The sequence below is a fragment of the Rhamphochromis longiceps genome, linkage group LG4 (assembly GCF_057381845.1).
Source record: "Rhamphochromis longiceps isolate RC_006_pf linkage group LG4, R_longiceps_female_GT1.1, whole genome shotgun sequence".
NCBI lineage: Eukaryota > Metazoa > Chordata > Actinopteri > Cichliformes > Cichlidae > Rhamphochromis > Rhamphochromis longiceps.
Window position 1 is genome coordinate 21,749,492 of NC_140560.1, and position 21,488 is coordinate 21,770,979.

Here is a 21,488-nt window from a genome sequence, read left to right on the forward strand (position 1 = left end):
TTGTGCATTTTAGGCACTTTATAAAACATGCCTCATTCACCTATTGACACACATTTGTATGAATGTGTGTCAATGGGTGAACTGACACACTTTTTTCTACGCCTGTGCATCAAGTGAATGCCATGGGTTCAAATTTAATTTACTCCCTTTGTAGCTATTTTATTTTAATAAAAATGTGACTCCTTTTAAATCAAACATTGTTTATTTTATTAACATTTTCAGAGAAGACAAAATACTCCACGGTTATATGAGGAAACTGCTGTCTGGGTTACATAAAAGTGTGTTCATTTAGTTGAGCTGGTAGATCAGGACATTGCACTACTGCAGAACAACACAATGGCATGTGGTGAGTGTGAAGATGGTCCAGGTTTCCTCCTCCTGCGCGTCCCCTTTTCCTCTTTTTTGTCTGAAGAAGTCAGGGTCATTAAAATCTGCATGGAGGAGCTGATGCTTTGGCACATGACTTAAAGTCTGTAGAGAAGCCGTCCTAACAAATGTTATCATTTCACATCTGAACTGTCTCCAGCTGCCAATAATCTGAGATAAGAAAACCTATTGTTTCCAAACTGATTCCTGTCAGCTGGCAAAAGTCTGGCACTGTTGAGCCGAAGAAACCGGGAGACCTTTTGTCTTTTTAACTGTCGTTTCCTCCTCCTGGTCTTCCTCTTCAGAGCTCTCCTCGCTCTCAGAGTGGTGCTTGCCGTTAGTTTTGTGGCTTGCTCCGTTTTCCACTCGCCCGTTGTCGGTGGAGGCTTTGTTGGTGGCACTGACATCCTCGAGCTCCTCTTCATCTTCAACACAGGAATCTGGATCTTCGTCTTGTTCACCGTCGCTGTCGTTGCCTTCGTCTCGTCTCTCGTCGCTGCCGCTCTTTTTCTCCTTGTCAATCACAAAGAAAGGCTGAGCCTGTGCCAGAGGTGTCGTATCCATGTCTTCATCTTGGCCCGTACTGGAGAAGATATAACAGCATAAATTAGGCTGACAAACTAAAAATATTTTCATTTAATAACCTCACATAGCTAATTACACAGAGCATGTTTCCAGCTTTGGTTTAAGGCTGCTCCTGCGCTACATTTGGAGAGCCAAACGGTCAAATATGCTGTTAAAAGTTGACACCTCATTCATGTCAGCGGTTCTTCATTCTAATTAGATTGGAAAACAAAACAAACACAAACTTAAATCTGATTTTGTGGTGAAATTTTCCTTTAATATAACAATTTGCTTTGAAACCACAAACAAGCAGCACGAGAGTCAATATTAGAAAGGTGCCAGTGTTGTTTCGGAAACACCGGGATTCAGTCAACATTCAGCGCGGTGATTTGTCAAAGCGTTCAGAGCAGAGTCTCACCTGGACGGCGCTCCGGCCACTCTCATTTTCTGCCACATGTAGTTCAAGAACATGGAGGCCTGCAGCAGACGCCCAATCCTCTGCATGTGTCTCTCTGTGGGGAAAATGACCATAAATAAATAAAAAAGAAAGTAAAAAGTCTGTTAATTTACAACAGTTATTTTTTCCATGTAGGAAAATTGATTGTACTCATGTATATCATGTTTAATAAACATGGCATAAAGACCAAAACATCCTTTTTTCTATTGTCTATCCAGTTTCTCTAATTAACCACATACTACAATCAAACCCCTGCAGTCTGAACTCTTTACATAACATTGCACACACCTAATTTTCACAGAACGCTACAAGGAAAGGGTCACACTTTCAGTTTTCATTCCTTTAACTCTAGTGTTCTATTCCGTATATGAGACACTTATTTGTACGTTTCTGAGTGTTTCTAAAGTTTAGATCAATCTGTGGCCACTTTGAGTAAATAATCAGAGTAAAAGCTTTTTCTTCTTTTTTGTCTGATGCAGTTTTGGTCTCTGTTCGTCAAAGCACTCGTTCCCCCTCCTAACCTGTGTAAGGAATGAGGCCCTCAAGGTGTGATCGGGCTCCCTGGTACTGCAGCAGCTCTTCGGGGGGCAGGTGTGTGAGGAGCACCTGTAGGACAGCCTGGGCATTCAGGCAGTTCCTGGCGTTGGTGTTCCACACCACACAATAGCGCAGAACTGACTCTGAGTGGATCCAAGAAAACAGAAGAAAGAAATAAGGAAACTTCTGTATCACTGTCTGAAATGACAGGTATTGGTATTGTGTAAAAACACAGTCATTCTCTTTTTAACAGGCTACCTTTTTGATCCTGTCGAAGCTTCAGCAGCGTCTTTTCCAACAGCTCGGAGCTATTCTCTCCTTCACGGATCGCTGGAAGCAACATGGGACAACTAGTCAGAGTCAGCAGACAGTCTGTTCATATAGGGTCTGACACATGGACTCAGCAAACTCTCTCCAGAGTCCATCCATTCAGCTGTGTCGATAGCTCAATGTTTGTCTCACTTACGGCTGTTCTTGGCAATGGCACAGTTTTGTCTGGTGCCATCTGAATGTCATGATTTCTCAAAAAAACAAACTTGCAGCCAGTGACATGAAGACACCTCCAAAGCAAACTGTGAAACACCAACTATGAACCATTTTATTTTTGTCCAACTATCCTGGTGTGTTCAAATTATACTATAAACAGTGGAAGGATTAAACTACCAAACAAACCAAAAAACTCCTTCTGTGGAAGCCAATCAAACATGGTGTGAAAAATGAGCATTGCTGTTACAAAACAGGACATTTTCTTCCATTTCGATGAAATTGCTTTGTACTAACACAAATAAGTAGTGCAGCAAATCCAAAATACTGAGACGTTACAGCTTCAGATTAACAATATGTCACTGCAGTTTTAACTACATGTCACTGAACAAAAGAGAGTGAGCGCAGAAACGAGGTGTGTGTTATTATATGTTCACAGACCCACTGTTTGCCAGAGCTGCATGTGTCAGTGCTCGAGTGACTCAACGTTTAAAACAAAGCAGCCGTACAGAAGAAAAATAACAACATTCCAGGTAACCACAGGTGAAAAGCTAAAGGACAGGCGTAGATGAGCATCTAATTTGGACTTTACATGCACACAGCTAATCAAAGTCAGACACTAAAGACCAAAGTGTGATAGATCCGTGTGACAGAGTCGGTACCTTTGATAACAGTGAGCACGGTGTGAGGCTGGTCCAGTGAGATGGCGAGACCCAAGGCCTTCAGATATTTCTTCCCGTGGAGCAGATTGGACAGCTCTTGCTGCCTTCAGACACAACAAACATACAGGTGTGGGTTCGTAGGCAGAGACACAAACACACACGCACACACCTGTACATACTGCAGGGAATTTGTATCATGATCACTTACTGACAGCCTGTAGGCCTCTTTTTCCCCATCATAACAGAAAAAGTTATTATAGCTCATTGCACAGACTATCCATTTACCGTGGACTCACTAATGGTGGAAACATAGAAACTTTCCTGTCATTTATTTATTTTTCTGTCAATTACTTTGGAGTAATATGAATGGAAATGAGGGTGGGCAGTCTGTATCAATAGGGAACGCTGTAAAACGTAATAAAGAAAGAAAATATAGTTAAAAATGATTGTTTCAGATAGTTGATGAACTGTGGGCCGGAATTTGTGGGAATCATGCAAAGCTACTTTAGCAAGAATAAAAACATGGAGCTGAAATGCACTCTTTAAAAGTGCAAATTAACATTTAATACAGAAATAAATTCTTTATTGTTTCACATACTGCAAACCTAAAGTTTTTTGTGCTTATCAGAACAGCAAAGCACGCACTCCCACACTCATACTTTACTGACAGCTTTGACCTGCGAACCTCCACAGCCAAGCAAATCACAAAAACCATCTGAGGGACTTGCTGACAGGCAGGATGTCAAAACAGATGGAAAAACAAAAGCAGATCATGTCTGAGTGATGTTGAGTGATCCTTTCCACACGCCTAAAAGCAAAACAAAGAGTGTGTCCACCCCTGCAGACGGAGTGGAGAGGAGGATGGATGGTGCAGGTGTGCCTGTTCTACGATAGTAAATCCCTCTTCTTGCTGTCGTGTGCAACTTACTTGAGTATCTGATCTTCCTGTTTCGCCTGCTCCTCTGCCAGCTCTATTTCAGTCACATCCTAGATGTGCACAACAGAGAAAACTGTAGATCTACTGAACACACATTTTTTTTAAAACACAGAAAGGGAAAATAAATTTTAAAAAAGCAAACATTACCACCTAGATAAGATGTGCACTGAATCCCTCTTAAGGGATACTTCAGAAGGTAAACTCCCTACTGTCACAACAACACAGCTACCTGACTGTAGGGCTGCACGATTAATCGTTAGAAAATCGCGATCTCGATTCATACTTATGTGCGATCTCATTTCCAAATGACAACGATTTAATAAAAAAGAAAAAAAAGAAAAAAAGACGACGACGATTGTACCGCATTTTGATCCGGGACGTAATCTGCATGAAAACAAGCGCTCACTCTTCCTGCTCAACAAATGACAAGGGCGGAGCCTTATACCACGTGATACAGAAGCTGTGCCGTGTGACGCTAAAATTAGCAGGGAAAAAACAACGGAGAACACGTCAGGGATGACGAGAAAGTGACAGGAGAAAATCCGTCCCGGTCAACCACCCAAACATCAATAACGGGAACCTTATACAGCGCTTCCCTATACACGTCGAACTCCCGCAGGCACAAAGAAATTACGGAGGCTATCACTTATCACCTGACCAAAGATATGGCTCCCATCAACACTGTGCAAAACGAGGGATTTAGGAAAATGATCAACACCCTAGACAAACGCTACACAGTGCCGTCCCGCAACTATTTTTCTATTGTTGCACTACCTGCTCTATACACGCAGCGTCGAGCAACGGTGGAGACGGAATTTCAAGCAGTACAACGTTTTGCAGCAACAACAAAACGTGAGACATTTATTGTTTTTATGTTTATTTATTGTTTTTATGTTCAGTCTCAACTGTTACGAAGTTGATGTGCAGTTAATAAGTGCAATAAATGTTTATATTGGAAAAGAAAATCGTGAGAGAATCGTGATCTCAATTCTAAGCCAAAAAATCGTCGTGATTCTCATTTTATGCAAAATCGTGCAGCCCTACCTGACTGATCACTTTGTGCAAATGGTGATTAAAAAAAAACAACCAAGGAGTGAAGTTAAGTGCCTGCTGAACATGGAAAGTAATTATTAACTGTTAAAAAACCCCAAAACAATTCTTCAAGTTAAAACTTCCTCTCATTGTCCATTTCAATCTTTATTTAACTTTGTGGATTACACCATGAAATCCATTGTATAATTGTGACGCAGTTTTTAGGTTAAGTCATAGAGAAAATAGCAACACTAATGGAAAAACAAGTGAAACTCTTCGTTTTGGTGGTCAGTATTTGTTTAGAAGACTGACTGCTAAGTGTTTAAGGCCAAAGTTACCTTCCCTTCTTATTCCCTATCCAGCTGGAGGCTAGCAGCCGAATGCTACTTACCGACCACACGGTGATGTTAGAGTCTGCTGAGCCAGTAACCATCTTGTCATCCTTGCGACTGGCGTGGAGACCCCACACTTTGTCCTGGTGGGCATCCAGTGTCTTCACACACTCATTGGTCTTGATGGTCCACAGCTTCACTAAACCATCGGAGCCACTATGGAAAACAATTATTAATTACTGTGTGGAAACCAGACACAGCATGAAAAACTGGCATAGCTACCATTATGTCATTTGTTGGGTTTCCACAGTCATGCTTTGAAGCCTTGAAATGAGCATATCCGCTGTTGCCACAATCAGACCACGGATCAGGATACGTCTGACTGTGAAACCACTGTCTAATGATTTGTTGATTACAAGTCATTCACCAATGTATTTATAATATGTGATCCTCCTTTATGAAACAATGTGATCCTCCTTTATGAAACATAGTATGACCAAGATTTAAGAGACAAGCTAGATTTTTTTTTTTTGTCATTTTCTCCCCGTTTCCCTTCCTTAAAAACAGCTTCTTGACACTCTACCCTTCCACTGACCATTTCTGATGAGACTTCAGTGAACAGTAGTTGGATCAACAGAAAGGCCAGTGCATCTCACAGATCCCGTCTCCCATATTTGCTGAATTTTTCCCTCCCCTCATCGACCTGACTTTCAGATACTGCAAACCTGCTGTAGATAGATTCTTCTGTCCTCCACTTATTTCCTCACTTTTTTAAGGACTCACTGCAAATCACAGCAACTTTTTTAGCTCATAGCACTTTGGAAATAAACTTGTTGGTGCAAAAGCACTTTTTTTTTTTTTTTTTTTTTAAACGTGGTATTATATTGGTTCTCTATTATCTATTGGATATAATTATGAGTTAGGTGTCGTTTTATGCTTGAATTATTCATTAGGTCAGTGTACCTGTACTCTATTCTGATTTCTTGTACTCTTGCAAACAACAGGGAACAATAAAGATGGAAACAAAGATACAATTAATGGTTCCCATAATTTTCTCAATCTCTGCCATCTATAAACACCAAACCTCTGAAAGATATTTCTCACTGAGACACAGACAAGCCTCTTGACCTTTCAGCTTTGGTTTTAAATTACAGGGTTTGTTTCATTGTCTTACTATAAATGAGGAAGCTTTGCAAACTACGACAGATTCATATCTGAAATAAGATGAGAAACAAAGCCATGATTTTTAAAGTCTGGATTGGGCATTCACATCGATCCGCAGCGTGGGCGTGTATTTGGTTTCGTGTTCGGTGCGTTTACCTGGTGAGCAGCTGAGTGCCTCGGCTCACAAAGATGACCTTAAGAACCGATGCATCGTGGCCCTCAAATGTCTTTAAAAAAGTAGTAAGAACAGGGGGAGAAACAATGAAGCAATATAGCTACAAATTAGACCTCACTAATGTCTGAACATGATTACTTTTATGCAACACCATAAGACTGCTGTGATTCTGACACGTGGACAGTAAATGTCCCACCTTGAGGCAGCTGAAGTCTTGCAGGCTCCACAGCTTGGCTGTGCCGTCTGCAGAGGTGGTGGCCAGCACTTGGTCCACAGGAGAGAAGCAAACGGCCCAGACGCCACGACGGTGGCCCCGAAACACCCCCAGCAGGCTCACTGTTCCCTCCCCCGTCAAGGACCACAGCTTGGCTGTGCGATCCTGGGAACCTGAAGCCAGCAGCTTGTCATTGGGTGATACGGCAACACTGTTTACATCCTGGAGACATGACGTGGAAGGTAGAGGAGAAAAGGACCAGACGTTTTAACAAAACTGATGCGCTTCCTATAAATGAAGGTTTGAATGAGTACATGTATTTTTTTTTAAAAGACTGAAGTAATAACTGAATTGGGATCAACTAATGTGATAAAGTTTCCAAAGAAATTCATGATCTCCACTCCTGTTGCCACACTGCCTGCAGTTCCACCTTACTCTTGAGTAACCAATATCCTACTTCGGTTTAACCTGGTATAAAGAAATACGCATAGCACACTATTAACTGACTTTTAATTGCTCTATTATGCTGCCAAGTAAGATGAGGGCAGGTGTAGCAGGAAAGATTACTTTCCAGCATCGTCCTGGAAATCAGATCCACGATCAGATTTTTCTGCATTTCCTTATCAGAAGAGGCCAACTAGCTTAAAGCTGTTTACATAACTGGTGGCTGACTCACACATCTGTGTGTCTTATTATACACAACATCTGTGGAGTTATTTAAAAAAGAAGCATCATAATCTAAATTCTTCTTGTTTTAAATTATATTTAAATAACAGTTACTGACTCGCAGTCATATGGCTCCTCTAACCTTCCTGAGTCAGGTGTTTTGCAGAATATGAAGATGCCACAGTGAAGCCTTTAAACAAAAAGAATTCAAGGGATGAGTGGGTAAGTGGGTGAATAAGACATATTTACCCATTAGTCTAATACAGAGAGATGGCCAGTCTTTACTCATGTTTTCTTGGCTTCCTGCAACTATGAATGCTTGTTATAAGTCACAGTAATTGACCAAGTCAAAATGTTGAGTGACTAAAGTTAAATTGTACTTCTCAGGGAACCAGACAAATGAAATTTTATTTTGGGCAGTCAGCAAACCCTTCAAGCATTTTTTTATAAATCAGATTTGACTGGTGATTCTTTACATGTGGTTTTTATATCCTAGAGACCACTGATTATGACTCTCTCCTTAATTTATTTAGACCTAAGCTGTTCCCAAGATGGCAGCTACACGGTGACCGTGAACCTGTCCTGCAACTTTAATGTGCTGGACAAAATGGACAAGATCTTCTTGGACTGTGACCAGAACGTTCTGCCTTGTACCTTATCATGTGCTTTCTCTGTGGCGCGGGCAGTTAGCTGATGGATGCCTCCTTCTGCAGAGCAGTCTGCAGGTAGATCCCACACCTTCACGGTACAGTCCTGACTACCAGTCGCAACGAATGATGCCTTCATCCTAGGCACAAGCACAAAGACAAGGGCAGATGCACATACAGTCATTTCCCCCTTCAATTTGTATCTGTGTTGTCACGTGTGTAAAGAAAACCAGCTTATTAGACGGCTTGCAGGCAGAGTGTTACCTGGAGCAGGAGATGGAGCCCACAGCGTTGGTGTGGCCGGAGCCCTGGGCCACACATCGCACCTGACCACTGTCACTGTCCATATGCCACACACGCACTGACCTGTCCTACAGATGCAATATACAAATGTTACTGCTGACCTAATAAAGGGGGGATAGCAGCTTTTGGTCACATATAATATATAATTCTTCGTTCTTTCTTTTAACCGTACCTTTGCACAACTTGCAAAGAGAGATCCTTTTTTGAACACATCCAGTGTGAGGACCGTATCTGAAAAAGATAAGCAGATAAAAAAAATAAGCAGAGATAAAAATCTACCAACCTGCTCAGCAAGTCCCAAAGCTGAGACAACCACATTGTGTCACCTCTGAATTCTTGCGCAAAAACTTGGCAGGAACTTCATTTCTGTTCTTCCAACCTTACTTTAAAAACAGCTGTCCTTAGACTTTTACTTTCTTTTTATTATTAGATTTTGTGCTATACTACATTACGTACATTGTAAGTCTGTTGCAGTTACATCCCCTACAAATAACTATGATGACTTGTTGGCATATGGCAGAGATGTTAAACATAACTGAGTCCTACAGTTGAAATTACAATTATTTATCCTATAATAAGATATCTCAGGAATTAAATGTTTAGTTAAACTTAATTTACATTGAGAGAAAGAGCCGTTTCACTACTCAGGCCCACTCATTGTGGGCTATATGTGGCCCATCATGTAAAATGAGTTTGACATCCCTGCTTTAGTGCTTCTCTAATTCCATGTGGTTGCTGCAGCCTATCACAGGCTGCATCCTAAGCAGGTCATCAGCCAATCAAAGGCTCAACACAGAGACCGACAGCTGCACACTCACAATCAAACCTACAGCCAATTTAGAAACCCCATTTAAACTGACATGCATGTCTCTGGACTGTAGTTTGCTGTACATGAACACACATACTGTAGGTGTTTCCACATGTAAGCATACACACACACTGCCCTCTGCTGGCGACTCACCTGTGTGTCCATAGAGGATCTGGCAGCTGTTGGTGAGCAGCTCAAAAACCTTCAGCTGGCAGCTGTTGGTGGCCACCACGATGTGACTGTCACCTTTTCCCAGAAACTTCACGTCCAGCACCTCGTCACTGTAGCCCACAAACTGAAGCGGGAGGGTGAATAGAGCAACCGAGGAGAGAGTGACCGTTAATTCTAATAAGCAGATACACAGAACAGCAAAAAATAGAAACATAGTGAACCTTCTGAGATGATACCAATGTTTAAAATAACAATTACATAGCTGGTGATGATATATTTTATTATTTTTGTAAGATTTTTTTTTACTTCTCTCTTTCTGTGTACCAGGGAAACAAACAATTCCATAAAAAATGATTTATTTTTAATGTGTATGTAAAAGTAAGAAAAAGAAACAACTAACAGATGTTTGAAGCTGTAGTGTGATGTCATGTAAGTATTGGACCTAAGCAGTCCACTAAGACGTGACCCCAGTACCCACTTGCTGCTGTGTGGTGAGAGCAGGCAGCTGATACAGCAGTATGTTGTGCTCTGCAGTGACTGTGGCCAGTCTAGCTGAGGCGGGCAGGTGAAACAGGTATGTCAGACTGCGGGGGTTGTCGTTCTCATCCTCCTCAGAGGCAGAGGGGAGGGTGGAGGGAAGGGTCTGCGTGTAGACACAACGTGCCGTGCTGGCCTCCCACACCCTTAATACACCTAGGAGAAAGAAAGGAGAGAAGATGAGTGACACAGAGGAGATAAAGGACATTTATATAAATATTTGAGGTACCGTATTTTCACGACCATAAGGCGCACTTAAAAGTCTTAGATTTTCTTCAAAAAGTGCGGCGCGCCCTATAGCGCGGTGCGCCCTATGTGTTGTAAGGAGGACGTAGTAGAGAACACCATGAGAACGTTAAAGGGTGAAGTGTGGGCGTTGATCGTATATACCGGGACAATCACACATACCTGTATAAAAGGACAGGTATGTGCATTATGTGGAACATCGTTGTTTTAACAACCCTGAAAATGGCAAAGAGACACGCTTACGAAGCACAGTTTAAACTGAAGGCCATCAGCTACGCGGAGGAACATGGAAATCGAGCAGCGGCGAGAGAATTTAAGATTAACGAATCGATGGTTCGCAAATGGAGGAAGCTGGAAAACAAGCTCCGGCAGGTCAAGAAAACGCAGCTGAGTTTCCGCGGACATAAGGCGAGGTGGCTCGAGTTGGAGGAAAGACTCGAGCGGTGGATCATCGAGCAAAGAGCGAGCGGGAGAAGCGTTTCGACGGTCACCATTCGGCTAAAAGCAGTTTCACTAGCTGAAGAGATGAACATTGAACATTTCCAAGGAGGTCCGTCTTGGTGCTTTCGTTTCATGAAACGGTGCCATTTTTCCATCCGGACCAGGACTACGGTAGCGCAGCAACTTCCAGCGGATTATAAGGAAAAGCTGGCCATCTTCCGCTCCTACTGCAGCAAACACATCGGCGACAAAAACATCCAGCCCAGCCACATCACAAACATGGACGAGGTGCCGCTCACTTTCGACATCCCGGTGAGTCACACTGTGGAGAAGAAGGGGACCAGCACGGTAGCGATACGCACAACGGGGTATGAAAAGTCTTCTTTTACTGTTGTGCTTGGCTGCCATGCTAATGGACAGAAACTGCCGCCTATGGTGATTTTTAAGCGAAAGACTTTGCCTAAAGAGAAGTTTCCAGCAGGAATCATCATTAAAGCAAATGAAAAGGGCTGGATGGATGAGGAAATGATGAAAGAGTGGCTGAGGGAGGTGTATGTAAGGAGACCAGGTGGTTTTTTCCACGCATCACCATTGCTGTTGATCTGTGACTCTATGCGTGCCCATCTCACAGCCGATGTGAAAAAACTTGTGAAGCAAATGAACTGTGAGCTTGCTGTCATTCCGGGAGGCCTGACAAAGGAACTCCAACCGCTGGACATCGGTGTGAACCGCCCGTTCAAAGTAAGGCTGCGAGCGGCCTGGGAGCGATGGATGACCGGTGGAGACCACAGTTTCACTAAGAGTGGAAGGCAGCGCCGGGCGAGTTACGCCACAATTTGCCAATGGATTGTAGATGCTTGGGCTAACATGTCTGCTGGCACTGTTGTTCGAGCTTTCGCAAAAGCCGGCATCATTTCCGAGGAGCCGCACGGCACGGAAAGTGACTCTGACGGTGAAGAAAGTGAACCTGGCATGTTTGATGGAGATTTAGCGCAGCTGTTCAATTCAGACACAGAGGATGAGGACTTCGATGGGTTTGATTGATGATAAAAATGTGAGTACCAAACTTTGTTTTGCTCCTGCTTTATTTTTAAATACGCACACTTGTATGCTTGTGTGTTGTTGATGATGACGATTACCGGCAATAGAAATGTGAGTAAGGTACCGAATTCAGGTTTGCTCCCGCTTTATTTTTAAATACGCATACGGTACTTGTATGCGCCCTATGGTCCAGTGCGCCTTATGTGTGTGTTAAATACAGTAAGGGCACACATAACTGAGACTGCGCCTTTTAGCACAGTGCGCCTTATGGTCGTGAAAATACGGTATTTAGCAGCCAGACCTTTGCTTCCAGCTGTGATGAAATGCAAGTCCTTGCTCTTTACTCTGATCTCAGCCAAGTCTGTACTTCCAGGAAGAATTACAACACCCTCCACAGCCTGTAAGATCACATACACACAAATAAAGCTCCAGTTTTCTCCCCAAATGAAGAGCACAAAATGTATTTAAGTTAAAATGAATCTAAATTGACGAGCTTACCTCATAGACTGGAACAGTTCTCTTGGCTTTGCGAGTTTTCAGGTCCCAAACTGTGCAGATCTTGTCTCTGCCAGAACTGAAAGAGCACAGGACTTTAACACACAGCGCTACACAAACAAAAAGGAGTCTGAGGTTGATTTAAAATATCACAGTACCTGACCATGGCGTTACCATCGGGACTGAAGCTGAGAGATGTCACAGCACTGTAGTGGCTCTGCAGGACACACACACACTGGCTGGAGCGCAGGTCCCATATCCGGATGCCACAGTCCAAAGAGGAGGAGAAAAGCTGCAGCAGGTCGGTATTTGGGTGGAACTGGACCAAACTGCACAAAGACACAAAATATTTCCTTTGTTTCTAGTTTCTTCATATTATTGTTAAATCCTGCTACATATGAGCATTTGTAAAAAATACTGGCAGCCACCAGTGCTACCTCTCAACCTCCTGGTAGATAAACCCATTGGTATCAATTTGAAACTTCCACATTGCCTCTTTTAAGTTATCACATTAAAATAATTGTGAGTCCAGTTCATGAGAGAAGGAAGAGCTGAGTGGAAGACTGACAGATGGACTGGTGCGGCAATAGTATCCATCACAGACACTGTACCAATCTGCTGTGTAAAAGAGTGCACTGAGTATAAAAGCCAGTTGAGGTGGTTTGGGCAACTGATCAGGATGGCATTTCCAATCCAGATGAGAAATGTCATCTCTCCAGCATGTCCTGGGCATGTCCTACTGGGAAGAAGGAGGCCCTGAGACAGGCCCAGGACATGCTGGCTTGGAAGCGCCTTTGTACCTGTTTAGTTTCCTGCCCCTGCAGCCCAGACCCAGATAAGCAGCAGAAAAATGGTATGATATACGAATATACATCATTTTAAGATGAGAGCCTGAGACTTACTGTACAACACCAGATGACCCTTTCAGGTTATGAGTGCAATACTGCTTCACCACATCCCAAAGTTTTATTGTGCCATCACAGCCACCTGCAGGTAAATAAATAGAAACAATATATATATATATGTACACACACACACACACACACACACACACACACACACACACACACACACACACACACACACACACACACACACACACACACACACACACACACACACACACAGCAGATATCAGGGAGAAGCTTTTCTTTTTAATAAATCATGTGGTAGCTGACCTGTGGCTAGGAGAGTAGAGGTGGAGTCAAAGGTCATACTAGCTACGGGAACAGTGTGAATAGCCCTCCAGGACCGAGTGCAGTTAGCCTGCCTCCAATCCCACTGCTTAAGCAGCAGCGCCCGGCTGGCTGTTACCAGCATCTGTGGAGAGACACGAAGCAAAGACCAACTGAGTCCTGTTGTACAGGGTGACAGCTGAAAATACTGAAAACACAAATGTGACTGATCTAATGAGAAGTGACTCAGGCATTTCTGTACCTCATCATCACAGCTGAGAGCAAATGACGTGATGTCCTCTTGATCATCCTACCGGAGAAAAAACAACAACAAAATATTCAGACAGGAAACATGGAAGTACATTTTATTCACAAAAAGAAAGAAGACTGATAAATCACCAATGGCAATAGTTAGAATGAGGTTGTTGATATAAAGACAGTAAAGATGCAGTAGCCAAGGTTTCTGTGAGACAAAGGCTCATCACAGCAGGCAGTGCTGTTTAATTTGGCAGATCATTTGGGCTAGATGCCCTTCATGATGTAACCCCAAAGCAATTTGGATCTCTTTCCAAGATGAAACTAGAGATTTTTCAATTGTTAGATGTGCATGAGAATGCAGATTCACTGTAAACATACTAGAGCAGATGTTTATGAAGGTTTATGAGATGTTTTACACGTCCAGCAGGGATGGAGCAATGAGGATCCGCTTTGTGGTTTCTCACAAAATCGCAAAAAAAACAAAACAAAAAAACCCCCAAAACACAGTATCTCATTCTCTGACTGGGAGTTTATGAAAGAGTGTTTGGTGCACTGCTGTGCTAATATGCGCTGAGATAAAAAGAAGCATTTGAGATCCCTCTTGTTACAGTTTACCTGGAGAGGTAAACTGTAACAAGAGGGATTGAGGACACTGAGGAAAATCTTAATTTTTCGGTTAAAAAGGTAAGCAGACAATTTGGACTTTATCTCTTTGGCTCTGATCGAGAGCTGGGATGTCTGCGACACAACCTGGTTAGTCTTCTTTGTATATTACAGAGCAGCAAGGCACTAAGACAGGGAGTGATTTCTTCATGGAGGTAACTGCACACATAGGGTGTTTCTGCCATGGGACAAACTGGCAGGCATTACAACCGATGGCTATCTAAATGTGACAGGAACAATGACAGGTGAAGGAAAAGAGTGACTGAAATTGGTATTTTCCCACTGAATCAGACACCAGGAGGTGTTGTATAAGTCACAGCTACAAATTAACCATGTTGTAGATATAACTAAAATAGTTAACTTCCCCAAAGCAAAAGAGCTGAATCACACTGTGAACAAAAACTGAATGATGGAAGTTTAACAAATCCAGATGATGTTCTGTCTGCTGAGATCACCTGTCTGCTGCTCTTCACATTTCAACCTTGGACACAGAACTTGACTGTAATGCACTTGTTCAAGTCCAAAACAGAACTAGATTTCCATCACTCAACAAGAAATCAACAAATGCAGATGAAGTTATTAAACTACAGCTGCAAGTTTAAAGTCTTTTAAATGTTGAACAAACATGCACATTTTGTTCACAGCCATCTCTGGGGATGTTGAATAAACAGTGAAAAAATGTCTGTGCTTTTAGTTAACCTAATTCTCATCATTATTGCCCCGTTGTAACATCTACTTTTACTGGGAGCAGTTTATACAAAATGAAAGAAATGCCAAGCTGAAGTCAGTTCAACTTTTTTGGCGCAGCCCTCCACAAGAGACACAGGTTCTCATGTGGCCCTCTGGTAAAAATAAACTGCCCACCCCTGATGTTAGATGCTGAACTCACATGCTCAACACAGTGAATGATCTTCCCAGTGCTGATCTCCAAAACATTGACTCGAGAGCCACAGGTGCAAAAGATGTATTTCTCATCTTTGCTGATCTGGAAAAAAAGGGGAGAGGTCAGATTTAAGGTAATCTTGGTTATTGTCATACAGACTTAAAACAGATGTGTGAGACTCTGAAAACATCTGTTTGTCATGATTATCAAGAAACAAAGTCAGGACTTTCTTGATTTTGCTGCACTTCCTGTATACCTTGTGCAATTCGCTCAACTTTATACCAGCGCATTGTTACAAAAGTGTCTAAAGTGTCACAAAAGACATTAATAGAAGCTTCACACACAGAGACACACACACACACACATCAAAGCCGAGCACCCACCTGCACTTTCCCCCCTTTGTAAAATGGCTCGATCTTGCTGGAAACAGCATAACTGTAAAGGAACAAGAAAACGGCAACAGTGGATTCAACAACTTCATATAACACCTTAGCCTAGCTCGTGTTAGCTTGCTACATGATCTCCAGCTCACACGTGCAGAAAGTAAAACTCACTTGGTTTTGAACTGAAGGTTGGTATTTGCCATCTTGCACGTGAGAAATGGCCCAAAAAAGAAGTGATGTAGAGAGTACAGGCGGCGTATACTACTTATTTCTCATGTCACACGTTGGCTACAGTCAACACCGCCATCCATCCCGCATGTTGACGGCAGGGTCGCACACGTTGCACGTCATCTGAGCGCACGTCGCGGTGATTGGTCAGACTTCTGTTGTCAACAAATGAACGCACAAACACCAAACTGGTGGTTTTTAAACTTTTAATTTTGACAGTAAACTTTATATAAAGCAAGGGAAAATAATCAGATCTATATGCTTATAGTTTATTTATTTATTTATTTATTTATTTATTTATTTATAATGTAGTTCCTGAGTATCACAACAATAGCAGCCGTGTGAACCATGAGTTTGGTGCTAGAACAGCAGGGAAACGACGCTCTCCCATTATGGCTTCGATTCTACAGTTTAGCCCACTGTTTTCATCTGTCGAGCGCGCGCGCACACACGCGGTCCCTCCTTCGTTGTTTAGTCAGGAATGTTCACGCGTGTTGTATTGATAACGCGGGTGTGTGTTACTTATGTGACATATGAGAGGATCGATATGCAGTAAAACCAGCCCCCCGGGTTATGGAAACACGCTGAGAAAAATAAAACAGGAGCTTGCCATGGTGAGTAGAGGGCAGCTTTTTGTTTTGGCGTGTGTTTTATATTTATTTATTTGTATGATTTTTTGTATTTTAATCTAGATTTAGAATCTCAGATTTATGGACTGATGCTCAGTAGGTCAAAAACAGATTGTGTATATAGCCAGAATCAACTCTATTATTTGCTTGGTATTTGAATTGTATACTAATACATGAGTATTGTGGCATTTTTATTATATGTTGTACTTTAACAAAGTAAAAATACCATTGAGGACAATTTCAGATCTTTTTTTGTCATTGTTTAATGTTTTGTGTGTTAGAAAAAAAGATTTTTGGAAAGGGAGCAGACTTGTGATCATGTGATCAGTCATATGGCTTTCCAGAACAGCTCTGTTTTGTTGTCTCTCTTTTTTTTTATTTTGAGAACACTGTGGAGAGGTTATAGACAGTCACAGAGGCATGGTTTTCAGTCTCAGGTATATCTGAAATATAAGATACTGTTTTTTCTACACACTGTGGCCACATCTAGGCAGACCCAGAGGTGTCAACACAGAGCGGGGGTTATGATGTGGAGCTGTTTGTGGACACTCCTGACTATGATCTGATCTGCACCATATGCCAAGGGGTCCTCAGATGTCCAGTAAGAGCTGCGTGCCACCACATTTTCTGCAAGAAATGCATCTTGCAGTGGCTAAAAAGGTACTGAATGTATCTTATCAGTATCCTTGGACAAAAGTTTTACCTGGCTTTTTTATTTGGTCAGAGACTCATTCCTAGTTGTCCTCTGCAGACAGGAGACCTGCCCCTGCTGCAGGAAGCCGGTGAACCCAAGCTTGATCTTTGTCATGTTCAAGCTAAGCAAATCTATTGGACGCCTCAAGATCAAGGTGGGAAAGGGAATTTGAACACATTTTTACATGATTTTCTATGAGCCCGAACACAGTGGATACATTTGTATTTGCCTGATGCTGCCTGGCATTTTCATGTGTGAACCACTTCATGGGACATATTTATTTGTGACTGTTTTTATTAAGTTATTAATAATAAGGACATCATCAAGACAAATTCTCTGAGCCCAAGATGACTTATTTGAGATGGAGGAAAGCAAAAAATATAATTCCAAGCTGACATTTTTGCTTGATAAATGACTGAAATGATTAGGTTGTGCATCAGAATTGTTTTGTTTTCAGTCGTCTATGGCTTGGATTAGCTTCTATCTCAATTCCTGCAGACCGATTTATAGCACATTTATAACACAAGTCATTTTTATTAACTATATGATTTTTTCTGTGTGTCTCACAGTGCAAGAATGAGATCCGCGGCTGTGCAGAGACCTTTCCCCTCTCAGAGCAGTACTGCCACAGCATGAGCTGTTTGTATGAGCTAATCCCCTGCCCCTACCAGGGCTGCAGGGTACAGCTCCTCCGCAGGGACCTCGAGACCCATGCGCACCACTGTGAGCACTGGCGCCAGCCTTGCCACATGGGTTGTGGGACGATACTCTCCCACCGAACCCAGGCTCAACACAACTGCTACAAGCAGTTGAGGCAGGAGTACGAAGCTAGGCAGAGGAATCACAGGGCCATTGCCACCGCCCTACAGCGGAAGATGAGGAGGATGCAGAGCACCATGGCCCACATGAAAAGGCAGATAGGGCTTATCTGTGAGAGTCTGGAGGTGATGGATGATCTGCATGAGGTGGAAGAGGAGGACCTTGGGGAGAGTAGTGGCAGCTCCAGTGGGACTCCAAGTAGCAGCAGCAGCTGCTGAGGAAGGGAGTTAGTTGCTGGTGCTGGTTGAGCTACTGCTGTGTATAAATTCAGTATGTGTTTAATTCTTTGAAGGTGTGTGTTTTTGAGTATATGCAGTACTGTGAAAAAGTATTTGCCCTCTTCCTGATTTTAATAGTTTTTGCATATTTTGTTTCCAATAAAAAACACGTTTTTAATATTAGAAAAAGATAACCTGAGTGAATACAAAATGCAGTTTTTAAATGATGATTTCATTTTCTGAGGTAAAAAAAAAAAAGCCAAACCTACCTGACCTGTATGAAAAAGTCATTCTTCTCTTGTTAATTTATGAATTCACTGTGATTAACCACATTTTTGTGAAGCTGAGGTCAATTTCAGCATTCACACAAATAAAGGCTCTAATCTAAAAAAACAAACAAAACTGCAAGAACAGAAACAAAGTCACTAACATCCATCAGTCTGGAAAGGGTTACAAAGCCATGTCTGAGGCTTTGGGACTCCAGTGAACCACGGTGAGAAGCATTTTAGACAAACAGAGAAAACTCAAAACAGTGGTGAATTCCAAGAGATGATTGACGACTCATTCAAGAGGTTATAAAAAGGACCGAGAACAACATCTAAAGAACTGCAGGCCCCACTTGCTTCAGCTAAGGTCAATGAAAAAAGTTTTTTGGAAGGTTTGTGTCCTGATACATCTGGCGTGAGCCTACCACAGCATTTCATAAAAAGATCATACTGACCGTCAAATACGGTGGTGTTAGTATGATGGTCTGTGACCCTTTTGCTGCTTCAGGACCTGGACGACTTGCTATAATTGATGTAACCAAGAAGTCTGCTCTCTGCCGGAAAATCCTGAATGTCTTGCCATTATTTCATGAAATGAAGCCTAAGCGTACTTGGGTTATGGTTATTGTTATATCGTTTATATAACCTATTGTCATATAAACGATAACCTGGGTCAGGTTATTGTTTATATAGAAATTAATGTTAAAATTTGTTTGATGAGCCGGAACATGTAAGCGTGACAAATATCAAAAAAGAAAAAAAAGAGTGAGAGAAATATAGGAATGAAGGAAAATACTTTTCATGGTACTGTAGGCATCTGATTAGTGTTTTTGTTTTGTTTTTTGCCAGGTTGCAATGTAACCTGTTTAACCTATTTTGTAAATAAAGCTTTTACATTGTTATTATTACCTGTGCTGGTCTTATTTAAATAGATCAACTGATAAAGGTATTTCATTGAAATCTCACAGATGAACTAAGGCCAGGCTTGTATTTCTAAATTTGACTACATAAGTCCCGGTGCAGGTCTACCTCCTGCACCGAGCTCTGGCTCACCTGGAGAAGCCTGGAAGCACTGTGAGGATCATGTTCTTTGATTTCTCCAGTGCTTTCAACACCATCCAGCCACGACTTCTGAGGAACAAGCTGGAGCTATCGGGAGTGGACCAACACATGTCCCAGTGGAGACTGGACTACCTCACAGAACGCCCACAGTATGTAAGGACACAGGGCTGTGTCTCTGATATGCTGGTCTGCAGTACGGGGGCCCCACAGGGAACTTTGCTGGCACCGTTCCTCTTCACCTTCTACACTGCAGACTTCTCCATCAACTCCCCACGCTGCCACCTACAGAAGTTCTCTGACGACTCTGCCATAGTTGGCTTCATCACAGGTGAGGATGACTCAGAGTACAGACAGTGGACTCTGGACTTTGAGGACTGGTGTCAGCAGAACCACCTGCTGATCAATGCTGGGAAAACCAAGGAGTTGGTGGTAGACTTCCAGAGACGCAGACCCACCACACTGACACCTTTGAACATCCAGGGAGTGGACATTGAGATAGTGGGCTCGTGTAGGTACCTGGTTGTTCACCTGAATAATAAACTGGACTGGAGCCACAACACTGATGCTCTGTACAGAAAGGGTCAGACCAGCCTCTACCTGCTGAGGCGGCTGAGGTCATTTGGAGTTCAGGTAGCGCTTTTAAAGACTTTCTATGACTCTGTGGTGGCATCCGTCAATTTTTACAGTGTGGTATGGTGGAGCAGCAGTTTATCGACAGCTGAGAGGAAGAGGTTGGATAAACTCTTTAAGAAGGCCAGCTCTGTTCTGAGGTGCACTCTGGACCCAGTGCAGGTGGTAGGAGACAGAAGGACTCTGGCCAAAATAACATCTCTGACGGACAGAGTCTCCCACCCCATGCATGTAAATGTTGCTGAACTGCAGAGCTCCTTCAGTGACAGACTGCTGCATCCTAGATGCATGAAGGAGCGTTTCTGTAGGTTCTTCCTCCCTGCAGCTGTCAGACTGTACAATCAAAACTGTTCGCAACAAACATAGATGTTTAGATATACATACACTAACTTATTGGAAGTTACATGTCTACTTTTTAATGCACAGGTACAATACACAATCTGCACTTTTCTAACTTTTCTAATTATTCTAAATATTCTTAACTATTTAAACATCTTTCAGTATCCTGCTCTGTTTGCACACTATCTGTACTCTAATTTTAACAACTGTACTGTACTCTGCTCTGGTAACTTTTGTCTATGATGTAAATATGTAAAAATTGTTTTCTGTTCTGTGTCCTGTTCTTTTTTGTATATGTGTGTTTTTTGCTGCTGATACAACCAAATTTCCCCTTGTGGGACAATTAAAGGATTATTCTATTCTATTCTATTCTATTCTATTCTATTCTATTCTATTCTATTCTATTCTATTCTATTCTAATGTGTTATTATTACATTTCACTAGATAATTAAAAACCAATTAAAGTATGTTTACAGAATAAACAGATTAATTAAATGAACACTTAAAATGGATTTTAAAAGAGTGCGTTTTGATTTTATTATAATTGATTTTTTAAGAACTGTGTTTTTAGTAAGCAAATATAAAATCTGTCTCAGTTATTCGGTAGAGGCGGTAGAGAGTAGGTTTTCTCGTGGAGTAAATCTCGCGATAAAACTTTAGCATATAACCCGGCGGAACCTTTCACAGGCCTTCTTCCTGTTTTGTCGATCACGTAAGTGTGCTGTTGAGTTTCTGTTCCTAGTTTATATCCTTAAAAATCTCACGCATCGTTCAGTCAGACACTTCAGAGCTGATTATAAGATCATATATGAACATATTAAATTAAAATCCCAGACCTATTTAACAGCGAATTTGAATACAGATGGAAATATTTGTAGTTTGCTTGTATGAATATGGCGGCGATACTCGTGTCCCGTAAGACTGAATTTCGGTAAGCATGTCCGTATTTTGGGGGATAAATAA

The 21,488-nt window shown here is 42.1% G+C and overlaps 2 protein-coding genes across 2 annotated transcripts; one reads left to right on the top strand and one right to left on the bottom strand.

Moving 5' to 3' along the window:
* Positions 1-183: 183 nt before the first annotated feature.
* Positions 184-15,975, bottom strand: tbl3 (transducin beta like 3). Its single transcript, XM_085403765.1, has 23 exons — positions 15,812-15,975; positions 15,641-15,692; positions 15,264-15,359; positions 13,716-13,763; positions 13,457-13,598; positions 13,181-13,265; positions 12,437-12,607; positions 12,282-12,357; positions 12,085-12,181; positions 9,997-10,211; positions 9,501-9,642; positions 8,712-8,770; positions 8,501-8,607; positions 8,244-8,376; positions 6,906-7,145; positions 6,691-6,761; positions 5,430-5,586; positions 3,998-4,056; positions 3,070-3,173; positions 2,183-2,254; positions 1,909-2,067; positions 1,349-1,442; positions 184-949 (listed from the first exon to the last, which is right to left on the bottom strand). The coding sequence occupies exons 1-23, from the start codon at positions 15,841-15,843 to the stop codon at positions 577-579; spliced, it is 2,784 nt and encodes a 927-aa protein (XP_085259891.1). The 5' UTR covers positions 15,844-15,975; the 3' UTR covers positions 184-576.
* Positions 15,976-16,161: 186 nt separating this feature from the next.
* rnf151 (ring finger protein 151) lies at positions 16,162-19,288 on the top strand. The gene is made up of 4 exons (XM_085403794.1): positions 16,162-16,482; positions 16,988-17,157; positions 17,249-17,345; positions 17,761-19,288. Exons 1-4 carry the CDS (start codon positions 16,402-16,404, stop codon positions 18,226-18,228), a joined length of 816 nt encoding a protein of 271 aa, XP_085259920.1. The 5' UTR covers positions 16,162-16,401; the 3' UTR covers positions 18,229-19,288.
* Positions 19,289-21,488: the final 2,200 nt, after the last annotated feature.